Here is a 26,713-nt window from a genome sequence, read left to right on the forward strand (position 1 = left end):
GAAATACTTGATACCATTTTTTTTTTATGCAATTATGTACAAAAATGAGTACAAACACATACATCTCACAACAAATATGAAAATAGAAAAAAGGGTATATATATATAAAAAAAAACTGCATATACATAAGTAAAGGAAAAATATATATGACATTTAAACATTTAACCAAATTAAAGTGACTGTTTCATAAGTCTTTTCACCTTTTTTGTTTTTAATATCGTGTAAAGTAGTACAGTACTGTTTAATTTCTTTTATAAAATGTTAACAATTTGGCTTAGCTTTAGACCATTTCATTACATGAATATGGCATTTATGACATTTCCACGCATAAATACACATTACGTAGCATTTATCGGATATGACGTCCAGTTTCGTAAAAACAGGCGACCAATCGGAGCTGTCTCTACGGCAAGTGACGTCCGAGCATTTGAGATCAACAAACACGACCAATGAACAAAACAGCCATGAGTAGCGCGTGAGTCTTCCGAAAGCTTGTTTATTTTGATTAATTCACGACGATATGATATGAACATATTATATTTAAATACCACTTTAAAAATTTAACTGAAACCCGTTTAATTCAAAGAGTATCCTCAGACAGTCTTCGTTTTGACAGGGCGAATGTCAACAGACAGTACAAAGCACATATAACTAGCACGTTACTGCTTGCACATGACAGATTGTTATAATTGCATAAAATGTGTTTTGGCGTTGTGGTTTGGAAATAACCAGTTTTGAATCATAAACGAGATAAATAATTGTCAATAAAGAGACAATAATTGCTCAGAGAAAGGTTGCAGTGAGCATCTTACAGACCTGTGCAAACTTAACAGAGCTTACGTATTTCAACACTTATTTGCAATTATTCGTAATTGTCATATATGTACACTACCAGTCAAAAGTTTTGAAGGATTATTTTAATGTTTTTGAAAGGTCTATTATGTTCACAATGGCTGCATTTATTTATTTTAATAAAATACACTAAAACATGAATATTGTGAAATATTATTACAATTTAAAGTAACTATTTATTTTAATATATTTTAAAATGTAATTTATTCCCATGATGCCACATTTTCAGCATCATTACTCCAGTCTTCAGTGTCACATGATCCTCCAGAAATCATTCTAATATGCTGATCTGATGCTCAGTTTTTAATCAATGGTATGGTGCTCAATTATTAATAATAGTTCTTATAATTAATAATGATAAAACCGTTTTTACTGGTTAATTATTTGTGGAAATAATTAATATATATTTTTCATGATTCTTTGATGAATAGAAAGTTCAAATGAACAGCATTTTTTGAAATAGACTTTAAATTGTAACATTATAATGTCTGTACTGTCACTTTTGATCAATTTAATGCATCCTTGCTGAATAAAAGTATTAATTTCATATATATATATATAGAATGGTAGGTCTCACAATCACCACAAAATAAGCAAAATTAAGCAGTACAACTGTTAATATTAGGAAATGTTTCTTGAGCATTAAATCATCATATTAGAATGATTTCTGAAGGATCATGTGACACTGAAGACTGAGTAATGATGCTGACATATAAGCTTTGCCATCACAGGAATAAATTACATTTTAAAATATATTAAAATAGTAAACAGTTACTTTAAATTGAAATATTATTTCACAATTTCACATATATACATATGTATATATATGTTCAGGTGGCATCAGTCTAGGAGGGGTCGAGGACACAGGCATAAGGAGCAGCGTCGACCAAACAGGGAGCAGGCAGTGGAGCAGAATGCTGAAGACTCGGTGCCCCGTGGCACCTGTATGACTATGTGCCCTGACTATGAATTACGCCAGCGGGAGGCGCAGAATCGACTGCACAGGTTTGAGATGTTGGCCGGCACAGAGCGGGATCGCTTGCCGCGTGCTGATGTGTCACGTGCCGTCAAAGAGTACTCGCGACCTGCCGCGGGGAAAGACTCCACGAGAGCCAGTGACCTTCGACCTCCATCTGTGCTTTTAAAGACTGTGTGTTACCTAGTTGATGACATTGCAGCATCCTCTGCATTTCAGCCATGGACGGAGGTATGGAAATGGCATTTTGTCATCTTTATCTGTAATATGATGGCCATTTCAAGCCTGTCTTGTTTACGTTCTGATCCACAGGTGTACAGTTTTGTGTTTGACCGTCTGCGTAGCGTTCGGCAGGACATGATTATCCAGCGTGTGTCGGGGCCGGACTGTGTGGCTGTGCTGGAGAAAAGCGTGCGTTTCCTTCTCTACGCCTCCTACAGACTCTGCGGACAGCCACTTCAATATTTTGACCCACGTATCAATGACACGCACCTGCAGGAAAGCTTGAGCTGGTTGCTGGAGAGCTACAGAGATGGGAAACACCCGCATCAAGAGGAGTTCCAGGCCTTGAGTTTGCTCTATAATTTGGGTGAGTGAGTGGAAGCTGCTAGAGCTCTCAGAGCTGGTTAGTATTAGTATACTTATTCACTGTAGTGCGTGTACTGTAGTGAATGTTTACAGTTTTTACTGCCGCTGTGTCCAAAATCGAATACTTCCCTACTATATAGTATGCGAAAAACTCTCAGAAAAAATGTTATGTCCATAGTATTCATAAAACTGTAGGCTAAAAGTACCTGGATTACTTACTACTTCCAGTGAGATTCTGAAGTACGCATTCGATGGACACTTTACTGTCCCATGAGGCCACGGGAGAGGATTTATGAATGGCTGTGAAGAGCAACGCAACTGATGCTGATAGGTCACGTGACAGTAACAATATAGCAGATGTAGTACTTTCAAATTACATTCATACTACATAGAACATGCTTTTTTAATGGTCACAATAGCTGCGTTTACATTGGACTAGTAGCCCAGTCAGAATAAAAAAGTCAGATGTAACTACGTCAATCAAAATAAATTGGCCAAATCCGATTTAAATTTCATTCAGATTGTAAGGGGTGGTTTAAAGGGGTCCTTGATAATGATTTCACTTTTTTAACTTTAGTTAGTGTGTAATGTTGCTGTTTGAGCATAAACAACATCTGCAAAGTTACAACGCTCAAAGTTCAATGCAAACGGAGATATTTTCTTTTACAAAAATCATTTTTTAAAGACTACAACAAACGGCTGGTAGGGACTACAATGAGCTTCTTCCCGGGTTACTGACATCACTAACCCTAAAATTTACATAAACCCCGCCCCCGAGAACACGCAACAAAGGGGGTGAAGCCATGTTGGGCTGCTTTAGAGAAGAGGAAGAGTTGTTGTAGTAGAGTGTTGTTACCATGCCGTCATTTTATGCTGGACTTCTTCACATGAGGGTCAATTCTAAAAGTTGTAACTTCTTCCTGAACCTCTCCATCAGTGTCCAACTCCGGTTTGAACAATGTTTGAACACCGTTACTGACAATCGTCATTTTGGCTGCATGAGATTCTCCAGCTTTGTTGTTGTCGAGCAACCGTTAAAGCTCCACCCTCTTCTGGAAAGTCGGCCAGGAGCAGCAGCTCATTTGCATTTAAAGGGACACACACAAAAAAAGCGTCTTTTTGCTTACACCCAAATAGGGGCGAATTTGACAAGCTGTAATAAATGATCTGTGGGGTATTTCGAGCTGAAACTTCACAGACACGTTCTGGGGACACCAGAGACTTATATTACATCTTGTGAAAGGGGCATTACAGGTCCCCTTTAAACCTTTTCTAATCCGTTCGGTAGGAAATGTAAATGTAATGACTTATGCGCACAGAACGAGCTGTTGTTGTTATTGAATGTAGTGTTATAAATGACTGTAGTGTCATTAATCTAAAATTCTCCCTCCACTCATCATCTGTGAAGTGGTGCAGGACAATGTTGTCCCACCAGTCCTTGCTTCAGACATTTTTACTGCTTGATAAATAAGCAGCACAGCACAAAGCTTCATGTGCTCTTCGTCTCCTAATTAGGACCCCAAATAGATAAATATTAAGTCTGCTTTTTAGAACAAAGAAAAGAAGCAATAGTAGGAGTATGGCTAGTATGTGCAAACATGGGAAACTCTGTATGTTCATGCAGTGGGCATGTCAAAAGATCAAATCTGATTTAAATTTTGTGACGCATCAATTCAATCACTTTATTTAGCAATCATGTGAACACTATTCAACAATCAGATTTCTTTCCAATTAAAAAAAAAAAAGATACAGTGTCTACACCGAACGCGAGTGGCGCAACACGACAAAAAAACAATAGAACCCATTATAAAACACATGACAAAATCCCTGACAGTAAACTGAAGCCCCGTTCTAGTACTCTAGTACTGCAGTGGCTGCTTTGTCACGTCCAGCAGACAGACTCAAGCCATTGTCAAGCTTTTTGCTCCATTTTAAATAATTTTGTATATAGTGTTCAACGGTATGAATAAAATGTTTTATCTTGTATATTATACGAGAATGGCGAAGGATGTGTCAGGTAAACTGTGCCCCTTAAATCTAGAAAATGTAATATTTTTTTATCGTGGGACCATATATTTAGATTTTTAGGGGCCATCATATACAGCAGCCTGTGAGATGTACATGAGAATAATTGAGAATTTAATGCTAAAAAACTCGTTTTTTGTATGTCAAAGTAAATTTTATTCATGACATAAAATTAATTTGACCTGTCCATGCAAGTTTATGCGGGTTTGGTGAACTGCTAATGTAAAAAATCATGTAAATTATTTAGTCAAGGATTGGCTACAAATTATTATAATAAACATTTTCCCCAAAATGGTAGTTGTGGCGTAAGTTGTGTCAGATGCATCAGGGTAAGTTGTGCCAGCGAGTCATCTCATGGTAGTAGTGAGATTTGCCTTCATATGCTGGAAATACTTTTACAGGTACTGTTAGAAAATGTTGAAAATGGGTTCACTACATTCAAATATCCAGAATATTTCACCTTTTTTTCTGAATAATGAATAATGGCGTGCAGCAAAATAATAGTTTTGAATGGGATTGGGCTTATTGTTATCGTTAATTAACTAAAACTACTTAAAAAAACATTTTGTTAACTGAAATAAAGCACAAATAAAATAAAATATAAATATTAGATATAAAAACTTAGACATGTTGCCTTGGCAACTAACTGAAATAAATTTTAATTTTAAGGTGTGTCTTACTAATATATTACTAAACGAAATACAACTAAAACTGAAATAAAAAATATATTAATAAATTAAAAACTATTTAGAAATATTTGTAAAAAATAACAAACGCACATAAATTACTAAAAATTAAACTAAAATTAAAAGTGAAAATATAAAAAATAAAAGCCAATTCAAAATATATAACAATAATAGTAAATAATACTAAAATAACACTGGCACTAGTATTTTTTCTCTTATGTTAATATTTCCACACACATTCCACTATTATTACATTACCATATTTGACTTTGTTGCTCTCAAGTGTAAATATCATAAAAACGGAGGAGTAATAGAGAACAGATTATCTTTCATATCTTTTTTTCATACTTTCAGGTTCAACTCATGCCATTCAACATGTTCTTGAGCTTCCTGAGAGAATACGCAGCTCTCCAGCTGTTCAACTCGCTCTGGCCGTGAGCAGGGCACATACGGAGCGCAACCCAGTTCGGCTGCTCCGTCTAACCCAGAGACTGGACTTCATCCAGGTCTGTGCCGTCCACCGACACCTGCTGCCCTGCAGGAGAGACCTGCTCCTGCTCTACAGCCACGGACACAACAGCCGCAACTGCCGCTACCCTCTCCAGAGACTGGCACGCCTCCTCTTTCTGAAAGACCCGCTGGCGGCTGAGCTGTGCCAGGAGTACGGTGTAAACGTCAGCGGAGAGTGGGTGAACTTCTCTAAGAGCTCCTTCACTGAAGCTCCGTCTGGAGATCTGCAGTGCAGACGTACGCATGAGCCAGTGGAGGACAAGCAGTGGAACTCTTCTGCTGGCAGTGAAATTCATGGCTGTGCCTGAAACCACTGCATTAAAGTGCTGTCATGTCATGTTTGTGATCTTTTAATAATGAACATTTCAGAGCCATTTCCCTCTTCTAAACTGGTTTCAATAAAGTTTTTGTATTTTACATATATAAATTAGTGTTTGGGTTTTTCAGTGGCCAATGCCATTATTAAGAACAGAAGGGTGGCCGATGGCTAATAATTAGCCATATATCAGTGATATACTGTAGGCTAACACTGTTTCTTAACCAGTAGTGACACAATGAAGCAATAAAAGAATCACTTAAATGTAAATTCTTGTTAACAAATGCGACAAGCAAAATTAAATTTTGTGAATCGCTTGGTTTCTGTTTCTGAGTTGTTGTGCAGAGTTGTCCCGCCCACCGTGAAATCCCATTGGTTCAAACACTGCACCACATATTAAACATATCAAATATGTTCTGATTGGCTATGATTGTGTTAATTCATAGGTTTAACACTTATTAATAAAATTAAACTTTTTTTTTACACAGTATATACTATAAATTCCTTAACTTTTTTTTTTTTGAAAAGCCATTATTTCGCTAGATACTGTTAATTGGCCAATCTCAAAATAAGCAAATATTGTCCAATTATCTATTGCTTCATGATAATCCATGTATTAAATGAATGACAGAAAAATAATAACTTTAATAACAATTCATAACAAACCCCTGTAAGCAAAAGAGTGCCATTCTGATCTAAAATTTTAAATATTGCAAAGAAATAAAAATGAACAATATTAAAAACAATTCATAACAAATCCCTGTAAGAAAAAAGAGTGCCATTCAGTTGCTAACCCTTTAGAAATTTCTATATTTCTGCAAAAATATGACCCAAAACACCATCAAATGTTCACAAAAGTCCTAAAAGTAGACAAAGAGAACCCAATTAAACAAATGAGACAAAAATATATACTTTGTCAATTATTTATTGAGAAAAATCGAGTCCTTCCACAACATTTCAATTGGATTAAGGTCTGGACTTTGACTTGGCCATTCCAAAACATGAACTTTGTTCTTCTTTAACCATTCTTTGGTAGAACGACTTGTGTGCTTGGGCTCGTTGTCTTGCTGCATGACCCACTGTCTCTTGAGATTCAGTTCACAGACAGATGTCCTGACATTTTCCTTTAGAATTCGCTGTTATAATTCAGAATTCATTTTTCCATCAATGATGGCATTTTGTCCTGGGCCAGATGCAACAAAACAGGCCCAAACCATGAGGCAGTGTTTTTCTTTCTCCAAACATAATGCTTCTCATTTAAACCAAACAGTTCTATTTTTGTCTCATCCATCCACAAAACATTTTTTCCAATAGCCATCTGGCTTATCCACATTATCTTTAGCAAAATGCAGATGGACAGCAATGTTCTTTTTGGAAAGAAGTGGCTTTCTCCTTGCAACTCTGCCATGCACACCATGGTTGTTCAGTGTTCTCCTGATGGTGGACTCATTAACATTAACATCAGCTAACGTGAGAGAGGCCTTCAGTTGCTTAGAAGTTACCCTGAAGATCCATTAGAAGATCCTTTGTGACCTCGCAGACTATTACATTTCTTGCTTTTGGAGTGATCTTTGTTGGTCGACCACTCCTGGGGAGGTTAGCAATTGTCTTGAATTTCCTCCATTTGTACACAATCTGTCTGACTAGATTTGTGGAGTCCAAATTTTTAGAGATGGTTTTATAACCTTTTCCAGTCTGATGAACAATTATTTTTCTGAGGTCCTCAGAAATCTCATTTGAAATCTCCAACACTCCAAACACATGTTGTGAAGTTCAGACTTTGCTAGATCCCTGTTCTTTAAACAAAACAGCACAAACTGACTCCTGATTGTCAACCCATTGATTGAAAACATTTAAAGGGTTAGTTCACACAAAAATGAAAAAATGTAATTTATTACTCACCCTCATGTCGTTCTACACCTGTAAGGCCTTCATTCATCTTCAGAACACAAATTAAGATATTTTTGATTAAATCTGATGGCTCAGTGAGGCCTGCATTCACAGCAATGACATTTCCTCTCTCAAGATCCATAAAGCTACTAAAAACATATTTAAAACAGTTCATGCGAGTTCAGTAGTTCTACCTTAATATTATAAAGCGACGAGAATACTTTTTCTGCGCCAAAAAACAAAATAACGACTTTTCAACAATATACTGATGGGCCGATTTCAAAACACTGCTTCGGAGCTTTACGAATCGAATCAGTGATTTGGATCTCCTATCAAACGGCTAAACTGCTGAAATCACGTGACTTTGGTGCTCCAAGTCACTGATTCGATTCGCAAAGCTCCGAAGCGGTGTTCTGAAATAGGCCCATCACTATATTGTTGAAAAGTCGTTATTTTGTTTTTTTGGCGCACAAAAATATTCTCTTTGCTTTATAATATTAAGATAGAACTACTGAACTCGTATGAACTATTTTAAATATGTTTTTAGTAGCTTTATGGATCTTGAGAGAGAAAATGTCATTGCTGTGAATGCAGGCCTCACTGAGCCATCGGATTTAATCAAAAATATCTTAATTTGTGTTCCGAAGATGAATGAAGGTCTTACGGGTGTGGAACGACATGAGGGTGAGTAATTAATGGCATTATTATTTTTGGGTGAACTAACCCTTTAAGAACAGGTGAAGCCTAAATTCACCTTCAAATTAACTGCTAATCCTAGAGCTTCACATACTTTTGCCACTCACGGATATGTAATACTGGATAGTATTTCTCAAAATAAATAATCGACAAAGTATATATATATATATATATCGAATCGAATATATATATATATATACATATAGTGCAAACATTGAAATTATGCAATGTATTTTGTTTATATTATAACTATAAACAATAAAATATATTTATTATTGCATTAAATAAATTCTCTGTGTGTGTGTATATATATATATATATATATATATACACACACACACACATACACACACATATATATTCCAAGTAGGTCGACATTTAATGAAAGCACACAATAAGTCTATATTAATCCGTGTTATTATGTGATCATTGTGATGATAGGGCTGCAGCAAGTGAGGGAACATCTCATCTGTGAGTGTGTCAGCGCAGAAACATGGGGGAAGCTGAGACTGTGCCATCCGACGAAAAACAAGCAGAAACCGGTATCTGTACCGCCGAGGAATCGATAGTATGGAGTCAAGAAGTGGAAGTGTGTCTTTTTCACGCCATGCTGGGTCATAAACCCGTAGGTAAGATGAATTCATCTTTTGAGTGATGTGACTAAAAGGCCTGATCTCCGTGTATAGACTTCACACGTGAAACAATGTAACAAATAAGGACTATGTGCTCCTTTTCGCATTTTAAAGATCTAAAATCAATAATGCATTTATTTCATAACACCAGGCAGATTTTAAAATACTGATAAAGCATTTTAGAGTTAATCTAAGCGTTTTAGTGATCTTTAGCTTTATCCAGTCCAGTCGCTAATTGTTTAAGACCATTTTAATATAACGATTACATGTACGACGGCTTTAATGTTTTAGAGTATTACTGAGTTGGACTATTTTATAAAATTAATAATATTGTGTTTACGGAGGCAGTAGACTAGCTTACATCTGTTGACATGTTAGCAAACGTTAGCGCGGCTGCTAACTAGCATGATAGCATAATGGCTAGGCTAATCTACATCAATACAAAGGTGTTTTCTGTGCTGTAAGGAGAGTGTCTCTTGTGAAACCGTTTCATATCTTCAGGAGTGAATCGTCATTTCCACATGATCTGTATTCGGGATAAGTTCAGTCAGAACATCGGCAGACAGGTGTCGTCTAAAGTCATCTGGGATCACCTGAGCACCATGTATGACATGCAAGCGCTGGTAAGACAACTATTTTATGAGATTCATTCATTGCATGCAATGGACATCATAATATAATTTGATATATTATATGTGATATCCAAAAGTCCAAATCTGGGATTCAAAATGGAATAAATATTACATTATTTCCAAAACCTGGAAATAATTAAAATTGTAGGGTTTTTCTGACTTTCTGATCCTAATATTGTGAAGGACCCAGGGTTATTATAGTTAACTGAAACAATTTTTTATATATATTTTTTTATTTTGCTGCAATTTCCAATGGGACTAAATAACGTTTACTACTACAATACTACTCAAAGCTAATCAGTAAATTACATTTTGTTGCTGCAGCATGAATCAGAAATACTCCCGTTTCCAAACTCAGAAAAGAGCTTTGTGCTGCCTGAAGAGATCATACAGGATGTCAAAGAAGGTGAGCTGCTCTTAGTTTCTGTGTTGAGATCATCCACAGTTGATCTGTTTGGTTTTACTGATCGTTAAAAACTTTTTTTTTGTCTTTTTTGCGCAGTTAAAGTGGGATCAGAAGATGACGTGAAGGAGGAGTTCAAAGAAGAGAGCGACCCGCCTGCAACCCATGAAGAAGGTTCTCTCCTCCTTCACTCTCTTTATTTCTCTCATCTACTCACCCCTTTCTTTTTCCTTTCCTTCTCTCTCTCTTTCTTTTTGACGTAAGACGTCTATTAAAACCTGCGTCATTGCATCACTTTTTTTTTTCTGGATCGTTCTCCCGTTGGCGTGAAGCTCAGCGTGGCTCACACTGGTCATTTGTGTCTCATTTTCAAAGGTCTGGGTCCCAGTATGGCTGGCCAGGATTTTGCGAGGTATGGACAGAAGAAAACGTTTCGCTCTGTTCCAAAACTCCAGCTTGAGCTCAGTACAGACCAGCTCATTACCAGAGGCCTCTGTAGACAGCCTTCAGAGACCTCTGACCATGTGCGTCTTTCTCTTCGTCTTTCTTTCGCTGTCCTTCTTTCTCTTTCTCTTTTGTCTTTTTTTATGTGTTCTGTGCACCTAGCTTGATGTTATTCTCTGTGTGTATGGGGGAGCATGAAGCATGGCATGTTAAGGGTTTGCTTTGACAGGTTTGTTGAAAAACAGTTGCTATATATGATAATGAAATAACTTGCAGAAAGTTTCACCATAGAGCTGCACGATTAATTGTGAAAAGATATCTATCTTGATTCAAACACCCACGCGATCTCATTCCTAAGTGAGAACGATTCGCCTGTGTCTGTTAAACCTTTGACAATCGCACTGTAACATTCAAATCTGTGTTGCTGAGCCAGAGAGAGCAGTTGTCATGTGTAGGTAAGAAACAGCGTCACAAAGTCTTTTCAACCACACAGTTTCGTTATTTCTGTTACAAATTTTCATATCACAGAAAAGCTGGGATAGAAGTTTATATTTTGGAATATAAACACTGATGTCTACGGTAGCGATCAAAATAGAGCAAATCTAATGAAAGTAACTTGGCATGATTAATGATTGTATTGATTACATCGTTACGCCACTAGGGGGTGTCAAGTGACTGTTAAAAAAAGGTATTTGTCATTGAATCATTAATTCAAGAAATTCGTTCAAAAACGCTGATTCATCCGGTAATGAATAGGGCTGGGTAAAAAATATCGATTTCTCGATTTTAATCGATTCTCATTTTTACGAACCGATATCGATTCTTAAATCCCAAGAATCGAGTAGTCTAGTCTATTTTCAGTTGATGAATGTATAGAACATTGTAGCGCTCTTCCCATCCAGTAAATGTCAATAAGCTTTGTGCTTTGTTACTTTTGATATGAAACAAAGTCTCAGATTTCAAATTCTTTCCATTTTATTACGAAATTCAAAAAAAATAACCGTTTTGGCACTGTTTAATGTGGCATAACAGATGGCTGTAGCCTCAGATCAAGAGAGGCGGCAACGCGAAGCGCGCGTGAACTGATCATCTCCTCCGCTTTAATACCAGTTACAGCACAAAATAAACATGAATGAACATCCAAAGGTATGTTGAAAGATACAGTACAACTTACCGAAATCCGTATCCTGTCTCACGGAATAGCTCAATCAGTGATTCAAGCGCGAAAGACGTCAATAAAACAGCTTGTAAGGCAATGTCACGTAACGTCACATTTACCTCAGAAAAACCATATTCAGTGACCATAACTCATTAGTCAGCTATAAAACAGAACTCTAGAGAATAGCATTTTGCTAAATATATGCACCATATTACACATTCGTTATAATTTATAATGATCTTCAATATTTAATGCATGTTTAAATAAATCTGTCAAGTTTTTATAACAGCCACCATTTAAATAATGTATTTCAAAAAACGAATTGGACTAGAAATATAATTACATAATTGTAAAGTTAGTAATTTAACTTTATTATTATAAAAACTTTTACTGATTTAAGGATAACTTCCACTAATTTAAGTGTTTGTATACAATTAATTTTTAATGTATAGTTTACAGCATTAGTTGAGACTTTTTTTTCCTTGAGAAAATTTGCCATTTACTGTTCCTTATATATATCCAAAATAATCGATATTGAATCGAATCGAATTTAATAGAAATCGAATCGAATTGCAAGCTTGTGAATCGAATCGAATTTTGGAATTTGTGTCAATACCCAGCCCTAGTAATGAAACAAGTGAAGTATTTATGAGTCATTGAATCATTCATTCAAATCGATTTTTAAAATAATTAATTCAGATTAAACCTTTTAAATAGACTGCAGAAATTAACATTTTGTCAGAACCTTAGTAAATTACATGTTATTTTGTTCAGTTGTCTGTTCAGAATCGTGTTCTGTTTTTAAAAAAAAAAAAAAAAAAAAATTGTGTTTTTCAATTTAACCAGAATCGTGCAGCTCTAGTTCACCAGTTTTTCAAAAATTTCCAGTAGCAAGGTTGAAGAAATAATACACATGGTTTCGACCTTCAATTTGAAAATAGTTGTTGAAGCAGACAGTAAAATGTGGTTATTAAATATAATTCTATAGGCTTATAGGATCCATATAATTCTAGGCTTTAAAAGCATCAGAGATATAAGTTCTGTTCCAAAACCTGGTGTTTTGCACCATACTTATTGCCTACGTAGACAGCATACTAACTTAATAAATGACTGATTTGGAACCCTCTACATTGGCAGCAGCATGCAAATAGCACATTTAAAACTCACACAAAACTCAATTTCAGTAGTGTTGTGTTAGCATGTTGCTAAGCTAACAACACAGTAAGCTAATAAGCATAATGTGTGTTCGCACCATGTTGGAATTGTCAGAATTATCGTAATTATGAGATTGTGATTATTTTTTATGTCAAAAGTTTATTTTCTTGATGAGATTATTATATTTAAGAAGTCGGCACATTCTTGGAGCTTGAGTTTCATTTGCTTCAGAAAAAAATATTCTTAAGAACACATGACTAAATTTCTAAGGGACAGATTTGGAACCCTCTACATAGGCAACGACATACAAATAACATGCAAAACTGTTGCGTTAGCATGTTGCTAAGCAACATAATAAGCATAAGGTTTGTTCACGCCATGTTTGAATTATTGTAATTACAAGATTCTGACTTATGTTCACATCCTCATAGAGGACTTTTCTGATTACTCCGACTTCAACCACCTGACCACTACAGCATCATGTGAAAACACTCAAAATGACAGTGATTCCAGCAGTAAAATAGTTAAGTAGGGTTTTTTTTTAAACATTTCTGTTTAATAATTTCTATAATTGACTACCGATAATCATACTGATGCAAGAATAATCTGATAAAAAAAGAAAAAAAAAAAAAAAAAAAAACACACAGTAGTTTGTAGCTACCACGGAGTTGAATAACTTTCTAATGTAATTCTAAATAAACTATAAGTTTATTAATAAGGCATTTGCATAATGACTGTTAATGATTACTCAAATTACAAGATTCATTTTGGTGTTAATAGCCATAGAAATGCATAATTCAGAGTCCGAGGAAATGAACAGCTCGGAATAGAAAGTCTCGTGTTGTCATCTAGTAATTACAATAATTATGACACGCCGTGAACGCAACAGTAAACAGAGTACATACAAATATTGGGTAAAATACTGAATGGGAGTAAAACTATTACCATTTCTCTCACTTAGTCCACAGTCTAGGATTTTTTTTTTTTTCTCCACAGAGCTCATTGCATTTTTCACAATGCTGTCTTAGAATTTGGCTAAAACGAGGGGTTTGGAACTGAGCGCCAGTCTAGTCCCTGCTCTTTCATAGATATATTTTGAAATATTGGTGAACTCATTATGAGCAAAGGCTTAAACTTATATTTCACATGGAAAATGGTGAAAATAATACTTGGTAGCATTTCTTGTTGCTCACCTTAAAGGGTTAGTTCACTCAAAAATGAAATTTCTGTCATTAATTACTCACCCTCATGTCGTTCTACACAAGACCTTCGTTCATCTTCAAAACACAAATCAAGATATTTTTGATGAAATCCGAGAGGTTTCTGATCTCACTATACACAGAAATGTCATAACCAATTTCAAGGCCCAGAAAGATAGTAAAGACACGTTAATATAGTCCATGTGACTACAGTGGTTCAACCTTAATGTTATGAAGCAACAAGAATACTTTTTGGAAAAAAGGAAAGAGAAGAAATTGTTGAATAATTTTTTTTGTTTTTGTTTTTGCACACAAAAAGTATTCTCATTGCTTCATAACATTAAGTTGCAATGACGTTGCTGTGTATAGGGAGATCAGAAAGCTCTCGGAATTCATCAAAAATATCTTACTTTGTGTTCCGAAGATGAACGAAGGTCTTACGGGTTTGGAACGACATGAGGGTGGGTGAGTAGTTAATGACAGAATTTTCATTTTTGGGTGAACTAATCCTTTCAGTCAATGGTTCTCAACCAGCTGGGCAAGGCAAAGCAGACCCTTGATCATCAAGCACCATAAACATTAAATTAATAAATAAAATCAGTTTAATTAAAGCACATTAAATCAAGATGAATTCTGATTTTTTTTTTTTTTTTTTTTTTTTTTTTTTTTTTTTTTACCCCCTCAATAACTAAGCTTTTTACCCAAAAACATATAGCTCTTCAAACTTCTGCAATCACAAAATTATTTGTGGTTAATGAATTTAATCATAATATCAAGACTCCCACTTTCAAAAGTTTATTTTCTTGAAGAGATTATTATATTTAGAAAGTCAGCACATTCTTGGAGCTTGGGTTTCAGATGCTTCAGGGGAAAAAATACTTGAATTCTAAAGAAGGCAAATTGTGCTGTCATGTCAAAACACATTATGTAAAGCTGGTTATGTAATTGTGGTTGACCTTTCTCTGAACGCTTTTATCCTCCAATCCAAATGTGGCCTTCTATTAACATTCATGGTTTTTAGATTAGAGAACTGATTTTCCAAACTATAAATGCCAATATTATGGACATGAAGGTGAAGTGTGTCATTTCTGTGCCACTAGCATCACCAAACTGTATTGTAAAATTAATGCTTGTTTTCTGCACAATTTTCCCTCTCCGTCTACCATTGTTCGGATAAACAGGTTGTTCTGCCACTAACATTTACTATTGGTTAAACTAATTTCAGACTTCATTTAGTGTAGTGTAGTGGTGCAGGAATTACACACAACACTTTTTAATTATGATAGAAAGGTGTCCTTATTACATTGTAATTACACATTTAAGTACTTAGTTATAATACTTCACTACATGTACTTATAGGGTTAGGATTAGGGTTTGGTTTAGGGTAGTTGCATGTAATTATACATAATTTACTGTTATTTCTACAGTAAGTACATGTAACAAGGACACTAAAATAAAGTGTTTCCTTTTTTGCTTTTCTTTTGTTTCTTTTATAATATTAATACTTTGTTCTTTGTGTTCCCTTATCCCACTCTTTTTTCTTGTTTCCTTCTCCCTTCGTCAGGCAGCAATTCCTCCGTGAAGATGTCAGAGAGGTCGGGCAGCGGGCGCGAGAAAGAGAGAGAGCGGGCCGAGAGGGGGGGCTCCGGTGAGACGGGCAGCGGGTCAAAAGAATCAGCCGGGGAAAAGAGGAAGAGGAGCCGAGCCGTGGAGAAGGTGATGAACTCCAGCAACCCCTCCAGTCCTGGTGGAGCCAAGCGCCGCAGGACGTAGCCGCAGTTTGCAGCAGGAGGACTTGGGACATCAGATGTTTGAAAAGAACTGACTAAGAAAGGCGTAGCTAATATTGGTCGCACTTGAGCCAATGTGAAAGTGAAATGACGTGCAGGGGTTGTGTGATGTTCGTGTGCGTTATCTGCAGTCCAGGGGTTCACTGCGAGGCGTTCCTGTGCTTTAAGCGTTCTGAGCTGTTCACAGACAGAGACAGCAGAAATATTGAGGAAGGAAAGTCTTTGGTGGTTGTGTAGGATCAGACTAGACTGATGGGGGAAAGTATGTTTAACTAATAAGCTTTCCTCTGCCTAGTTTGGAAACAAAACAGTGACTTTTTTAAAAAGGAAAAACATTTCTGGGAATTTTAAGTGGTAGCTTTATTTTATTTTTGTCCGAGCCAATGTTTTTGAGATGGACCTGAGAATCAACTAGTTTGTTGTGTGATTTATTAGGAATTGCACAGCAAATAAGTTGAGCTAGACGTCTGTTATTAACTGTATGAAGTAAGTTGATTCTGTTAGCCTGTTAGACGGTCATTGATCAAATGCTTAGGAAATAGTGATGGATATTTACACTGTTTCTGAGACATGCTTGATTGAATTATTTGACCGAATGTGTGTTAAGCACATCAGGTGTATGTCCCTGATTAAAAAACATTATTGTGAACAATGTTGGTCTGATTTGATTTCTTAATTCCCAATCTGACAGTGAACAATATTTAATATTTCAGGAACCCTTTTGATCATTTTCTGGTCTATAATAGTAAATATGAAAAAAATGATTTTTCACCCTGATGCCATATAGAAGAAATATTTTAAGTTATGATGCCACAGGAGATTATTTTAAAGTTATTTAGAGGTGGTGCTTCAAGGAACACTGGCTTCCCTTTTCCTCTGTCAACATTCTTACTTTTTAATGAAATTATTATTTTTATTCAACAAGGACACATTCAATTAATTAAAAAATGACAGTGAAGAGTATTACATTACAACAGACTTCTATTAAAAAATAAATGCTGTTTTATTCATCATAGAATCCTGAAAAATATCCACAAAAATTAAGCAACGCAACTGTTTTCAACATAATAAATGTTTTTTGAGCATCAAATCATCATATTAGAATGATTTATGAATGATCATGGTCTTTATAAGTGACAAAATGATGTCGGAGTGCGCAGAGACCTAGTCAAAATGTTTTCTACTGTTATCTCGGTAACACTTTACACAATAAGGTTCATTAGTTAAATAATTAATTAATGTATTTACTGTAACATGAACTAACCATGAGCAATACATTTGTTACTGTATTTACTAATCTTCGCTAACGTTTGTTAATGAAAATACAGTTGTTCATTGTTCATGTTAGTTCACAGTGCATTATCTAATGTTAACAAGATTTTAATAATGTATTAGTAAATGTTTAAATAAATATTAACAAAGATTAATAAATGTTGTATAATTGCAGTTCACTATTAGTTCTTGTTAACTAATGAATCTTATTGTAAAGTGTTACCATTATCTTCTTGTTTTTTCAGATGACCAAAATGCACATTGTATTAAAGTATCTGTACAAAATGAGAATAAGAATATAATTTATTGATGAATGAGGTTTAGTATGAAATGATCAGCTTCAGAAAGTCTTAACAGACTATGAAACTGATCAGACCCTTATGATAAATATAAAATTTAAGATGTTTTTTTTTCTAACTAATCATGTTGAGATCATTTAAACTGTGTTCCCTCTAGAATAACCTGGTAATAAACATTGTTAATACGAACAAAATTATATTACTAGTTTGTATTGACAGGTGTCATATTTCAAATGCACATTCAGACCCACACAGAGAACCAATCCGATTCTTTTCCAGCAGGAGATAATTCAGGATAACATGCTGAGTCACTGAACACTGCTCTATTCCAGTGTGTTCCTCCTTCATCTCTCCTACTCTTCCTCTCAGCTCGTTTCTGCTGCTGTTGCAGCTGTCTCACTGCAGTCCCTCACAACCAGCCTCCCCCCTTTTTGAGTGCCGCATTGCTGTATCAAAGTGGGGTGAGTTCATTACGCACACAGACTTGGACTGTGCCTGTGCCGCCACCTTTGCAGGAGCACAGAGTGTCTGTTTGCTGAGGAGAGAACAGGGTCCGTCTGTCAACTGCAGGTAAGAGGCCACAAACATCCTTCTGCTGATAAGACTATCTATACTCATAACGGATGACAGCTTTTTTCTGTTCTGTGTTTTTATTTAGTACTTACCTGATGAAGCTATTTGGCATAAGACAAATTAATAACAATTTACACATTCTGTTCAAAAGTTCACATACCTTTGCATCTTAATTTTATGTCATTTCTTTCAGCATCAAAGACTGTTTGTAGTCTTTTGTGATGGTTGCGCATGAGTCCCTGGTTTGTCCTAAGCAGTGAAGCTACCCTCTGTTTTTGACAAAAAAACTGAAAGTTATGTGTGTATTCTGCACATTTTGAGTTATTTCCCACAATGGAGGTATGATTGTTACACCCTGCTTTGACAATCAATTGATGGACTTCGAAAAGGCTACAAACAATAATTGATGTAGACGCAAATATATATTGAGAACCAAGGGTAGGTCCATATATATATATATATATATATATCTTACAGATGATGCAAGAGCCATGTAAACTTGTATGAAAAGAGTTTTGAAAATGCTAGGAAATAGTATTTTAGGATTCTTTTGTCTGAAAAAAAAAATGTTTTGAGATTGTAATTTTGCAAGGTTATCTCTTCATAAACTGTTAAATGAGATTAAGTCATCGGTCGTATGTATTGGTTATGACAACTGTTAAGACATTTCAAATAATATTTTATATATTTTATAATTCTATATATGTATTGTATTTGTATCTGATATGTTTATTTCCCTTTTTATGTTGGTCAGAAATTACCTTGAATGTCTATGCTTTGCTGTGCTCTGAAGGCTGTCTAATACTGAATTGTGTTCCAGGATGAAAGTACATGTTTGTGTCTATGTGTACAAATGTTCTTTGCCTCACTTTCCACGGCTGTAGACAGAAGAAAGCTCCATCCGTTCCCATCCTTACTTCCTGCCCTGTGTCATCATGGGGAAAGAGAAGATCCATATCAACATTGTGGTCATTGGCCATGTTGATTCTGGGAAGTCCACCACCACTGGCCATCTCATCTATAAATGTGGAGGAATTGATAAAAGAACCATTGAGAAGTTTGAAAAAGAGGCTGCTGAGGTAGGTGAACAGGGTCTTGAGAGTTTTTCATAGAAATTCAACTTTGGTGTTCAAGTGGAGTCAAATTGCTGAGAGTATGATGAGTTTGAAGCCAGATTCTGCATAATTTTTAGTTGGTAAAGAGATAAACATTGATCAAGGGAAAACTGGGAGTTCAGTTACACCTTTCACTAAAATTTAAGCGAACTCATTGGCATAGCAATTTCCTAATGCGTTGTGAGAATTGTGGACTGTGCTGAATGATGGGTAATTCCAACCCACTTACAGTGTAGGATAATTATCTCTCATAGGTAAGACTAGATAAGACTCTCATAGTGCATAAGTCTACGCCTTCATCTCCGCTCAGAGCAAAGGGAGACTTGCTGTGAAATTACATTAAGACATTTACTCCTTGGAAAATGCCATTGGAGATAAAAGGAAACGATAAATGGATTTCTGGAGCTAACAGAACTATTAGTCAGGTCCTGCACTTCAGTCTACTTGACACACTAGACTGTGAGAATGAGGCCTGAGTAAAGTACAAGACTCACCTCTGTCTTTGAGGGTAACTTATTCCTCATACAGCAAAATGTAGGGGGTAAAACACTGTGTGCACAAAGAAGCCAGTTGGATCTGTGTTATAGGATTACTAAAGATTAGGTGCTTTAGTAAACTTGACTGAACATCATCACTCTCAGCAGGGATTTTTACCTACAGTACAACAAGGATGGGCAACTCTGGTCCTGGAAGGATCCATTCCTAATCAAACACACCTGAAAATTCTAACCTGTATCTTCAGAATTGCTTTAAAATTACCGGCAGGAGTGTGTGATTAGGGATGGCACTAAACATTGCAAAACAGTGGCCCTCCAGGACCAAAATTGCCCATCCCTGACATACAAGCTTCCTTTTCAGAGCAGGACTGTGTTTGATTGTTGTGAAAACTGTTAAGCAATTTTTAAGAGTGAGAGTTGTCTGGAGCAAGTGCCTTGCTCAGGGGCACAAGGTATAGACCATTCTGGGATTTGAATTTAAAACATTCCAAATGTGAAAACTGAGACTTATTACAATGAATGTCAGCTGGAGGCATAGCATATGGACCCTTATGGGATTTAAACCTACAACCTACTGTTGTGAAAATTGTTAAGAGACTTATTACAAGGACAGTCAGCTGGAGTAGGTGAATTACTGAATGGCACAATGTTGAGGCATAGTGTATGGACCCTTATGGGATTTAAACCTACAACCTTCTGTTGCGAAAACTGTTAAGGGACTTATTACAATGAATGTTAGCTGGAGGCATAGCGTATGAACCCTTATGGGATTTAAACCTACAACCTACTGTTGTGAAAACTGTTAAGAGACTTATTACAAGGACAGTCAGCTGGAGTAGGTGAATTACTGAATGGCACAATGTTGAGGCATAGCGTATGGACCCTTATGGGATTTAAACCTACAACCTTCTGTTGTGAAAACTGTTAAGGGACTTATTACAATGAATGTTAGCTGGGAGCATAGCATATGAACCCTTATGGGATTTAAACCTACAACCTTCTGTTGTGAAAACTGTTAAGAGACTTATTACAATGAATGTCAGCTGGAGGCATAGCATATGGACCCTTATGGGATTTAAACCTACAACTACTGTTGTGAAAATTGTTAAGAGACTTGTTACAATGAACGTCAACTGGGATAAGTGATTAACTGAATGGCACAATGTTGAGGCATAGCATATGGACCCTTATGGGATTTAAACGTACAACCTACTGTTGTGAAATTTGTTAAGTGACTTATTACAAGGACAGTCAGCTGGAGTAGGTGAATTATTGAATGGCACAATGTTGAGGCATAGCGTATGGAGACTTATTACAATGAATGTCAGCTGGAGGCATAGTATATGGACCCTTATGGGATTTAAACTTACAACCTTCCGTTGTGAAAATTATTACATATTTATTATTGGGATAGATCTCTGGAGCAAGTGTCAAGCTTGAGGGCACAATATTGAGGCATAATTTATAAACATTTGCAGGATTTGAACTTAAAACATTCCAATTAACAGCTCAGGGTTCACAAGTTACAAGAGTGAAACGTTTCTCTAATTGGGGTTAAAAGCGGGGTTTAGAACAAGTGTAGAACATGAACATGTGAAGTTCCCAGTGAGTTTTTATAGTGCTACAATGAGCACTTCAGAGGAAAATCAAGTTACCGGATTTCCAGTAGGCCAGGCACTGGAAAAAAAAAAAACCCTGTAAGAGATACTGAATAAGCTTCATGTTTCATATCATTTCCTGTTCATAAGAACTTGCCTGCAACCATTCAGATGTGTAAGGGGTGTTTATTTATTACTCTAGCCAGAATTGTGAAGTTGTGAGGAGACACAGTGAAGGCATTTTCCCCCTTTACCCTCACATATTTTTCTTTTGGCAGATGGGAAAAGGTTCCTTTAAGTACGCCTGGGTTCTGGACAAGCTGAAGGCTGAGAGGGAGAGGGGAATTACCATAGACATCTCACTCTGGAAGTTTGAGACCACCAAGTACTACATAACTATAATAGACGCTCCAGGACACAGAGACTTCATCAAGAACATGATCACTGGGACGTCTCAGGTAGTGACAGTTCTGACTCAATTAAAAGAATGTACAAGAATAGTGATGCTTGTGAGAACATGCCTACCTAAAGCATAAATTCTTCAAAATTCTCTCTCCTACATAAGTATAATGGCACATTGTTTTGGATTGGAATTTTCATTTGTAGGTGAACTATGCCTGTAGATTGAGTGACCCATGCAAAAGTTTATTGTTGCTCTCATCCTTTCTCTCCCAGGCTGATTGTGCTGTTCTAATTGTGGCAGCTGGAGTGGGTGAATTTGAGGCGGGCATCTCTAAAAATGGGCAAACGAGGGAACATGCCCTGCTGGCCTACACGCTGGGCGTCAAGCAGTTGATTGTAGCTGTTAACAAGATGGACTCCACTGAGCCGTCCTACAGTGAGAAACGCTATGATGAGATTGTTAAAGAAGTCAGTGCCTACATCAAAAAGATCGGTTATAGCCCAGCCGCCGTACCCTTCGTCCCAATTTCAGGTTGGCATGGTGACAACATGCTGGAATCATCTTCTAATGTGAGTCTTCTTGGCGTGTGTTCTACAAAGACCTCATACCGTACGGCACTTGGCAGAATGCTAGTGATTTGATTAATAAAATCATCTCATTTGTGCTGTGCAGATGCCGTGGTTTAAAGGCTGGAAGCTGGACAGGAAGGAGCAGCATGCCAGTGGCGTTACTCTACTGGAAGCTCTCGATACTATCATGCCTCCATCACGTCCCACTGACAAACCCTTACGTCTACCTCTACAAGACGTCTACAAGATTGGAGGTGGGATTAACCCACTCAAATCATGCAAAACCACATTTTATAGGGTGATGTCATTTTTCAGCTTGATCAGCTTGTGGTTATAGAAGAGCTTTCTTTTTAGAAAGCTTTTATGGCTCGCTACACCACTGTGTTTTTCAGAACATGCTTATTCAGAGATGTCTTTTCTCCTCAGGTATAGGGACCGTCCCGGTGGGCAGGGTGGAGACGGGTATCCTGCGGCCAAGTATGGTGGTGACCTTTGCCCCAGTCAACATCACTACAGAGGTGAAGTCGGTGGAAATGCATCACGAGTCTCTGACCGAAGCTCTGCCGGGAGACAATGTGGGCTTTAACGTGAAGAACGTGTCTGTAAAAGACATACGGAGAGGTAACGTGTGTGGGGACAGTAAGTCAGACCCGCCCCAGGAAGCATCAGGGTTTACAGCACAGGTGGGACAACACTCTTTGTCAACTTGTTTGTTTAGATTTTTTTAGATGTTTAGATTGTTTAGATTTTTGTTCTCTCTCTTTTTCTCTTTTTTATCAGGTCATCATTTTGAATCACCCAGGTCAGATCAGTGCAGGTTACTCTCCTGTCATAGACTGTCACACCGCTCACATTGCCTGTAAGTTTGCTGAGCTTAAGGAGAAGATTGATCGCCGTTCAGGCAAGAAGCTGGAAGACAACCCCAAAAGCCTGAAGTCTGGAGATGCCGCCATTGTAGACATGATCCCAGGAAAACCAATGTGTGTGGAGAGCTTCTCTCAGTATCCTCCACTGGGTATGTGTCCGGTTCCTAACCTTACATTAAATACTTATGAATCACAGTGTGATTTGCTTTTGTTTTGTTTTCTTTGATGTTTTGCTTTGCTTTTGTTTTGCTTTCTTTTATGTTTTGTTTATCTTTTTAAATTTGTTTTGCTTTTCTTTTCTTTGATGTTTTGATTTGTTTTTGTTTTGCTTTCTTTTATGTTTTGTTTATCTTTTTTTTGCTTTCTTTTTGTTTTCTTAAGCTGTCTTTAGTTTTTCTTTTATTTGATGTTTTGCTTTCTTTTGTTTTCTGTAGCTTTTTTTTATTTGTTTCACTTTGCTTTCTTTTTTTGTTTTGTTTAGCTGTCTTTAGTTTTGTTTTGCTTATTTTTGTTATTTTTCAGCATTTCTAACAATATGAATATATTTTTGGGGGCTGCTTTATTTTAATCATGGTAAGATAGATGGGATGAAAAATATTCATGGAAATTAACTTAACAGAGGCATGTAACAGGGATAGGAGAAATTATTTTAATATCCAAAACATAATCACTTAAAATGGCTGTAGCAATTTGTATGTGAAGCCTACACATAATCAAGAGGAGATATAATAAACCTTGTGTAAGGCTCTGCTAATTAGTTCACTGATATTTTTAGAGGGTTTTTTTTCATGCCCTTTAAAACAATTTCTATATCTGAGGCTTTAGAAAAACACATGATGATTCATTTTTGTTCTTCTCAAATTACAAGAACCAAGCAACCTGTATTTAGGTTTGTCATACTTATTTGGAATTGGCGTCTCAGGCTTACATTACCGTTGGTCACTCAGTCTCATGATTAATGAGATTCACTGTAATTGTTGTCAGGTTAAAGGTCTGACTCATCAGTGATGTGAGCCTCCTCATCTTCCTCTTGAAAACATGAGTTCATGATGTTCGTGTTTCTCTCTCTCTGGATTACATTTCCTCTGATACTGCAATTCCACTGAAAATGGTTATTAGGCCTGTTTCATTATACCGCCTCGCATCACTTTTGACCTGCTGTGACATATCATTTTTACTGCATCTTGTTCTCATTATTTTTTCCCCTAAAATCTCCATTAAAATTAGTTTTCACCAAGCAAATCTTGTTTCTATAAGGCACAATCCTGATAGATGGCTGTGATTGGATTGAAGTCTTTAGTCAGCGTGCACACACACACACACACACACACACACACACCACTCACAAAAGACACTAGGCCTTTCATCAAGCAATTTTCATAAAAAAAGATGTGTTTTTGTGTTGTTCTAGGACGTTTTGCTGTCAGAGATATGAGACAGACTGTTGCAGTCGGTGTCATAAAAAGCGTGGAGAAGAAGATCGGCGGCAGTGGAAAAGTGACTAAATCGGCCCAGAAAGCTCAAAAATCTGGCAAATGAATCTGAATCTCCAAATTACGTTGTCACCTCAGGCCTCGCCCCAGCTTACATGCCCCCCTCATCTGGGCATGCTCAGTCTTTTCCCCCTGTGTGCTTGAAATATATGCTTGAACCAACATTTGATCGACTGAAGGAAATAATGAAAGACTGACATGATCACATTTTGACTGGTTGCACTGTATATTCACTTTTAATAACAGACCCGTACACAAGTTGCATGGATGTCTGTCTGGATATATGCACGGCATCTGTTAAATGAATGTAGCTGGTATTGCCGAGTAATGTGTGAGCGTGTGTTTGTGTGCGTGTGTGGTGTAAAGAAATCAGTGGAAAACTACACTTTGACCAGTATAACAATGATTATGATGTCCAAAGGAAATAAACTGCTGAAGTTTTGTATAATTTATAACTGAGCATTGATAAGAAGCTAATTGATCCAAAGCACCATTTGTCTCCTTTCAGACCCTTGCAGCTGAAACCTGTGACGAATAAATAAAATGTTGCCCAAGTACATGAGTTTATAAATTAAATGTGTTTTTATTGTCTCTGAGGAGAAGAAAAATTGAATCAGATGTTAGTTTTTCTTTTGTTTCAAATTATTATTAGTTCACTTGGTTGTTTAATGAATAAGAGGGATATGGAAGAGACAGACAGATCTGGTTGCTGTCTGCAACAAAGAGCCTTGAGTTAAGATTTTACTGATGTTTACTGTGTCCTCTGGGTGTAACTACAGCGGAAACAGTGGAAGGAGAATGTAAAAGGCCCAAAAAAAAAAAAAAAAAAGCGAAAGTAAAAATTACTAGCGTGTGTGAAACGCGCTATACAAATAAACTTGACACGCCTTATAAAGTCTAATAACAAGCACAAACTGTGTTAAATAGAAACTGACGTGCAAGCAAAAATGTTTCTGTCCTACAGTGTTTTTTCTACTTTACCACAGTAAAGAATGCGAATAGCCTATAATAGGCCTAAAAGCGAACGAAAGGAAGAAATGTTATAATCCCCTGCATGATTGAAGATTTGGGAAAAGAAACAGAGATTCCATGATCAGTGGAATAACTAGGCTAGTGGAATATTGTTAAATTCTCTGATAATCGTGTGACCAGATCGCGATTCGCAAAACAGAATGCAAAGCTTAAATTTATGGACTCACGTACCTCTCTCATTCGGCATGAACCAAAATGTTTACATGGCTGCAATGTCACATTTAATTGCTAACCTATTATTTCTTTTGTAAACAAAGCTTTGTGCTTCACTCGTGTCATATTCAAGTAAATACTGGCACAGCCCTATCAGTGGGTAGCTACCGAATATACCCGGATTCTCGGTACTACAGAAATGCTGATATCGTCACATTTTCAAAATTTCAGTACCGACTTGGTACCGAAGTACCGGTACTTTTGACAACACTAATGTAAAGTCTTTACTGTCAATTTAATGTCTTTGTGTCACAATAATTACACGTGTAGAAAGAAAATATTTGATTAAACTATATAGTTAGAAGGATGGATATAGTCTGATTGTACACTCAGAAAAAAGTACAAAAGTTGTTATTGGGGTGGTACCCTTTCAAAAGATTCACCTTTGTACGCACCGTAAACCCTAATGCTCAAAATAATTAACTGGTTTGAGTAGGGCAAACTCAAATTATTTTAAGTTTTATGCACTTGTTTCGTTTAATTTAAACAAACTTAAATATACCTGAAACTGGCCTGGGATTTCTATTTCCCAGCATGCTTTGCCATGACACTCGAAAGAGAGAATAAATGCTAAAATTAAGTGTTATATAATTTTTTTGTGCAAGATTAATGTTAAAGAGTGCATATTAGTACCTCAAAGGTACATAAGTGGTACACTTAATAATTTTTTAATAATTAAAATAATTTTTTATAACTTTTACAAAAGTTATCTAAGAATAATACTTTAACAAAATCTTTAATCTGTAAAGACTTTTATTGTTAGGCGTTAGCCAGAAGACGGTTTTGTTACATCGATGGCATGCCCAAAATAGTTGTTTTTTATTAATAAA

General features: G+C 36.4%; 3 protein-coding genes across 7 annotated transcripts; all 3 read left to right on the forward strand.

Annotated features, from left to right (window-relative positions):
* The first annotated feature begins 349 nt into the window (after positions 1 to 349).
* On the forward strand, positions 350 to 6,064 carry sac3d1 (SAC3 domain containing 1). The gene is made up of 4 exons (XM_051880727.1): positions 350 to 475; positions 1,687 to 2,059; positions 2,141 to 2,417; positions 5,482 to 6,064. The coding sequence occupies exons 1-4, from the start codon at positions 450 to 452 to the stop codon at positions 5,943 to 5,945; spliced, it is 1,140 nt and encodes a 379-aa protein (XP_051736687.1). The 5' UTR covers positions 350 to 449; the 3' UTR covers positions 5,946 to 6,064.
* Positions 6,065 to 8,961: 2,897 nt separating this feature from the next.
* On the forward strand, positions 8,962 to 16,605 carry mrgbp (MRG/MORF4L binding protein). 5 transcript variants are annotated; one of them, XM_051880245.1, is made up of 6 exons: positions 8,962 to 9,168; positions 9,673 to 9,794; positions 10,128 to 10,209; positions 10,306 to 10,380; positions 10,582 to 10,730; positions 15,728 to 16,605. In XM_051880245.1, exons 1-6 carry the CDS (start codon positions 9,033 to 9,035, stop codon positions 15,743 to 15,745), a joined length of 582 nt encoding a protein of 193 aa, XP_051736205.1. In that variant the 5' UTR covers positions 8,962 to 9,032; the 3' UTR covers positions 15,746 to 16,605. The 5 variants fall into 5 exon arrangements, with proteins under 5 accessions (XP_051736205.1, XP_051736202.1, XP_051736206.1 ...); XM_051880242.1 differs by having other exon boundaries at positions 15,732 to 16,605; XM_051880246.1 differs by having other exon boundaries at positions 10,582 to 10,618.
* Positions 16,606 to 17,859: 1,254 nt separating this feature from the next.
* On the forward strand, positions 17,860 to 25,200 carry eef1a2 (eukaryotic translation elongation factor 1 alpha 2). Its single transcript, XM_051880240.1, has 8 exons — positions 17,860 to 18,094; positions 18,982 to 19,176; positions 21,586 to 21,765; positions 21,983 to 22,279; positions 22,383 to 22,533; positions 22,706 to 22,962; positions 23,060 to 23,294; positions 24,557 to 25,200. Exons 2-8 carry the CDS (start codon positions 19,033 to 19,035, stop codon positions 24,682 to 24,684), a joined length of 1,392 nt encoding a protein of 463 aa, XP_051736200.1. The 5' UTR covers positions 17,860 to 18,094; positions 18,982 to 19,032; the 3' UTR covers positions 24,685 to 25,200.
* Positions 25,201 to 26,713: the final 1,513 nt, after the last annotated feature.

Source organism: Ctenopharyngodon idella, chromosome 22 (assembly GCF_019924925.1).
Source record: "Ctenopharyngodon idella isolate HZGC_01 chromosome 22, HZGC01, whole genome shotgun sequence".
NCBI lineage: Eukaryota > Metazoa > Chordata > Actinopteri > Cypriniformes > Xenocyprididae > Ctenopharyngodon > Ctenopharyngodon idella.

Bases quoted from the DNA above. Each gene is read 5' to 3' on its own strand.
- eef1a2 (XM_051880240.1), top strand. From the start codon at position 19,033: ATGGGGAAAGAGAAGATCCATATCAACATTGTGGTCATTGGCCATGTT. The intron at 19,177-21,585 runs GTAGGTGAACAG...TTCTTTTGGCAG, and splicing joins TTGAAAAAGAGGCTGCTGAG to ATGGGAAAAGGTTCCTTTAA. The intron at 22,280-22,382 runs GTGAGTCTTCTT...TGTGCTGTGCAG, and splicing joins TGCTGGAATCATCTTCTAAT to ATGCCGTGGTTTAAAGGCTG.
- sac3d1 (XM_051880727.1), top strand. From the start codon at position 450: ATGAACAAAACAGCCATGAGTAGCGC. The intron at 476-1,686 runs GTGAGTCTTCCG...ATATATGTTCAG, and splicing joins AAAACAGCCATGAGTAGCGC to GTGGCATCAGTCTAGGAGGG. The intron at 2,060-2,140 runs GTATGGAAATGG...TCTGATCCACAG, and splicing joins CATTTCAGCCATGGACGGAG to GTGTACAGTTTTGTGTTTGA.
- mrgbp (XM_051880241.1), top strand. From the start codon at position 9,033: ATGGGGGAAGCTGAGACTGTGCCATCCGACGAAAAACAAGCAGAAACC. The intron at 10,210-10,305 runs GTGAGCTGCTCT...TTTTTTGCGCAG, and splicing joins CATACAGGATGTCAAAGAAG to TTAAAGTGGGATCAGAAGAT. The intron at 10,381-10,581 runs GTTCTCTCCTCC...TCATTTTCAAAG, and splicing joins GCCTGCAACCCATGAAGAAG to GTCTGGGTCCCAGTATGGCT.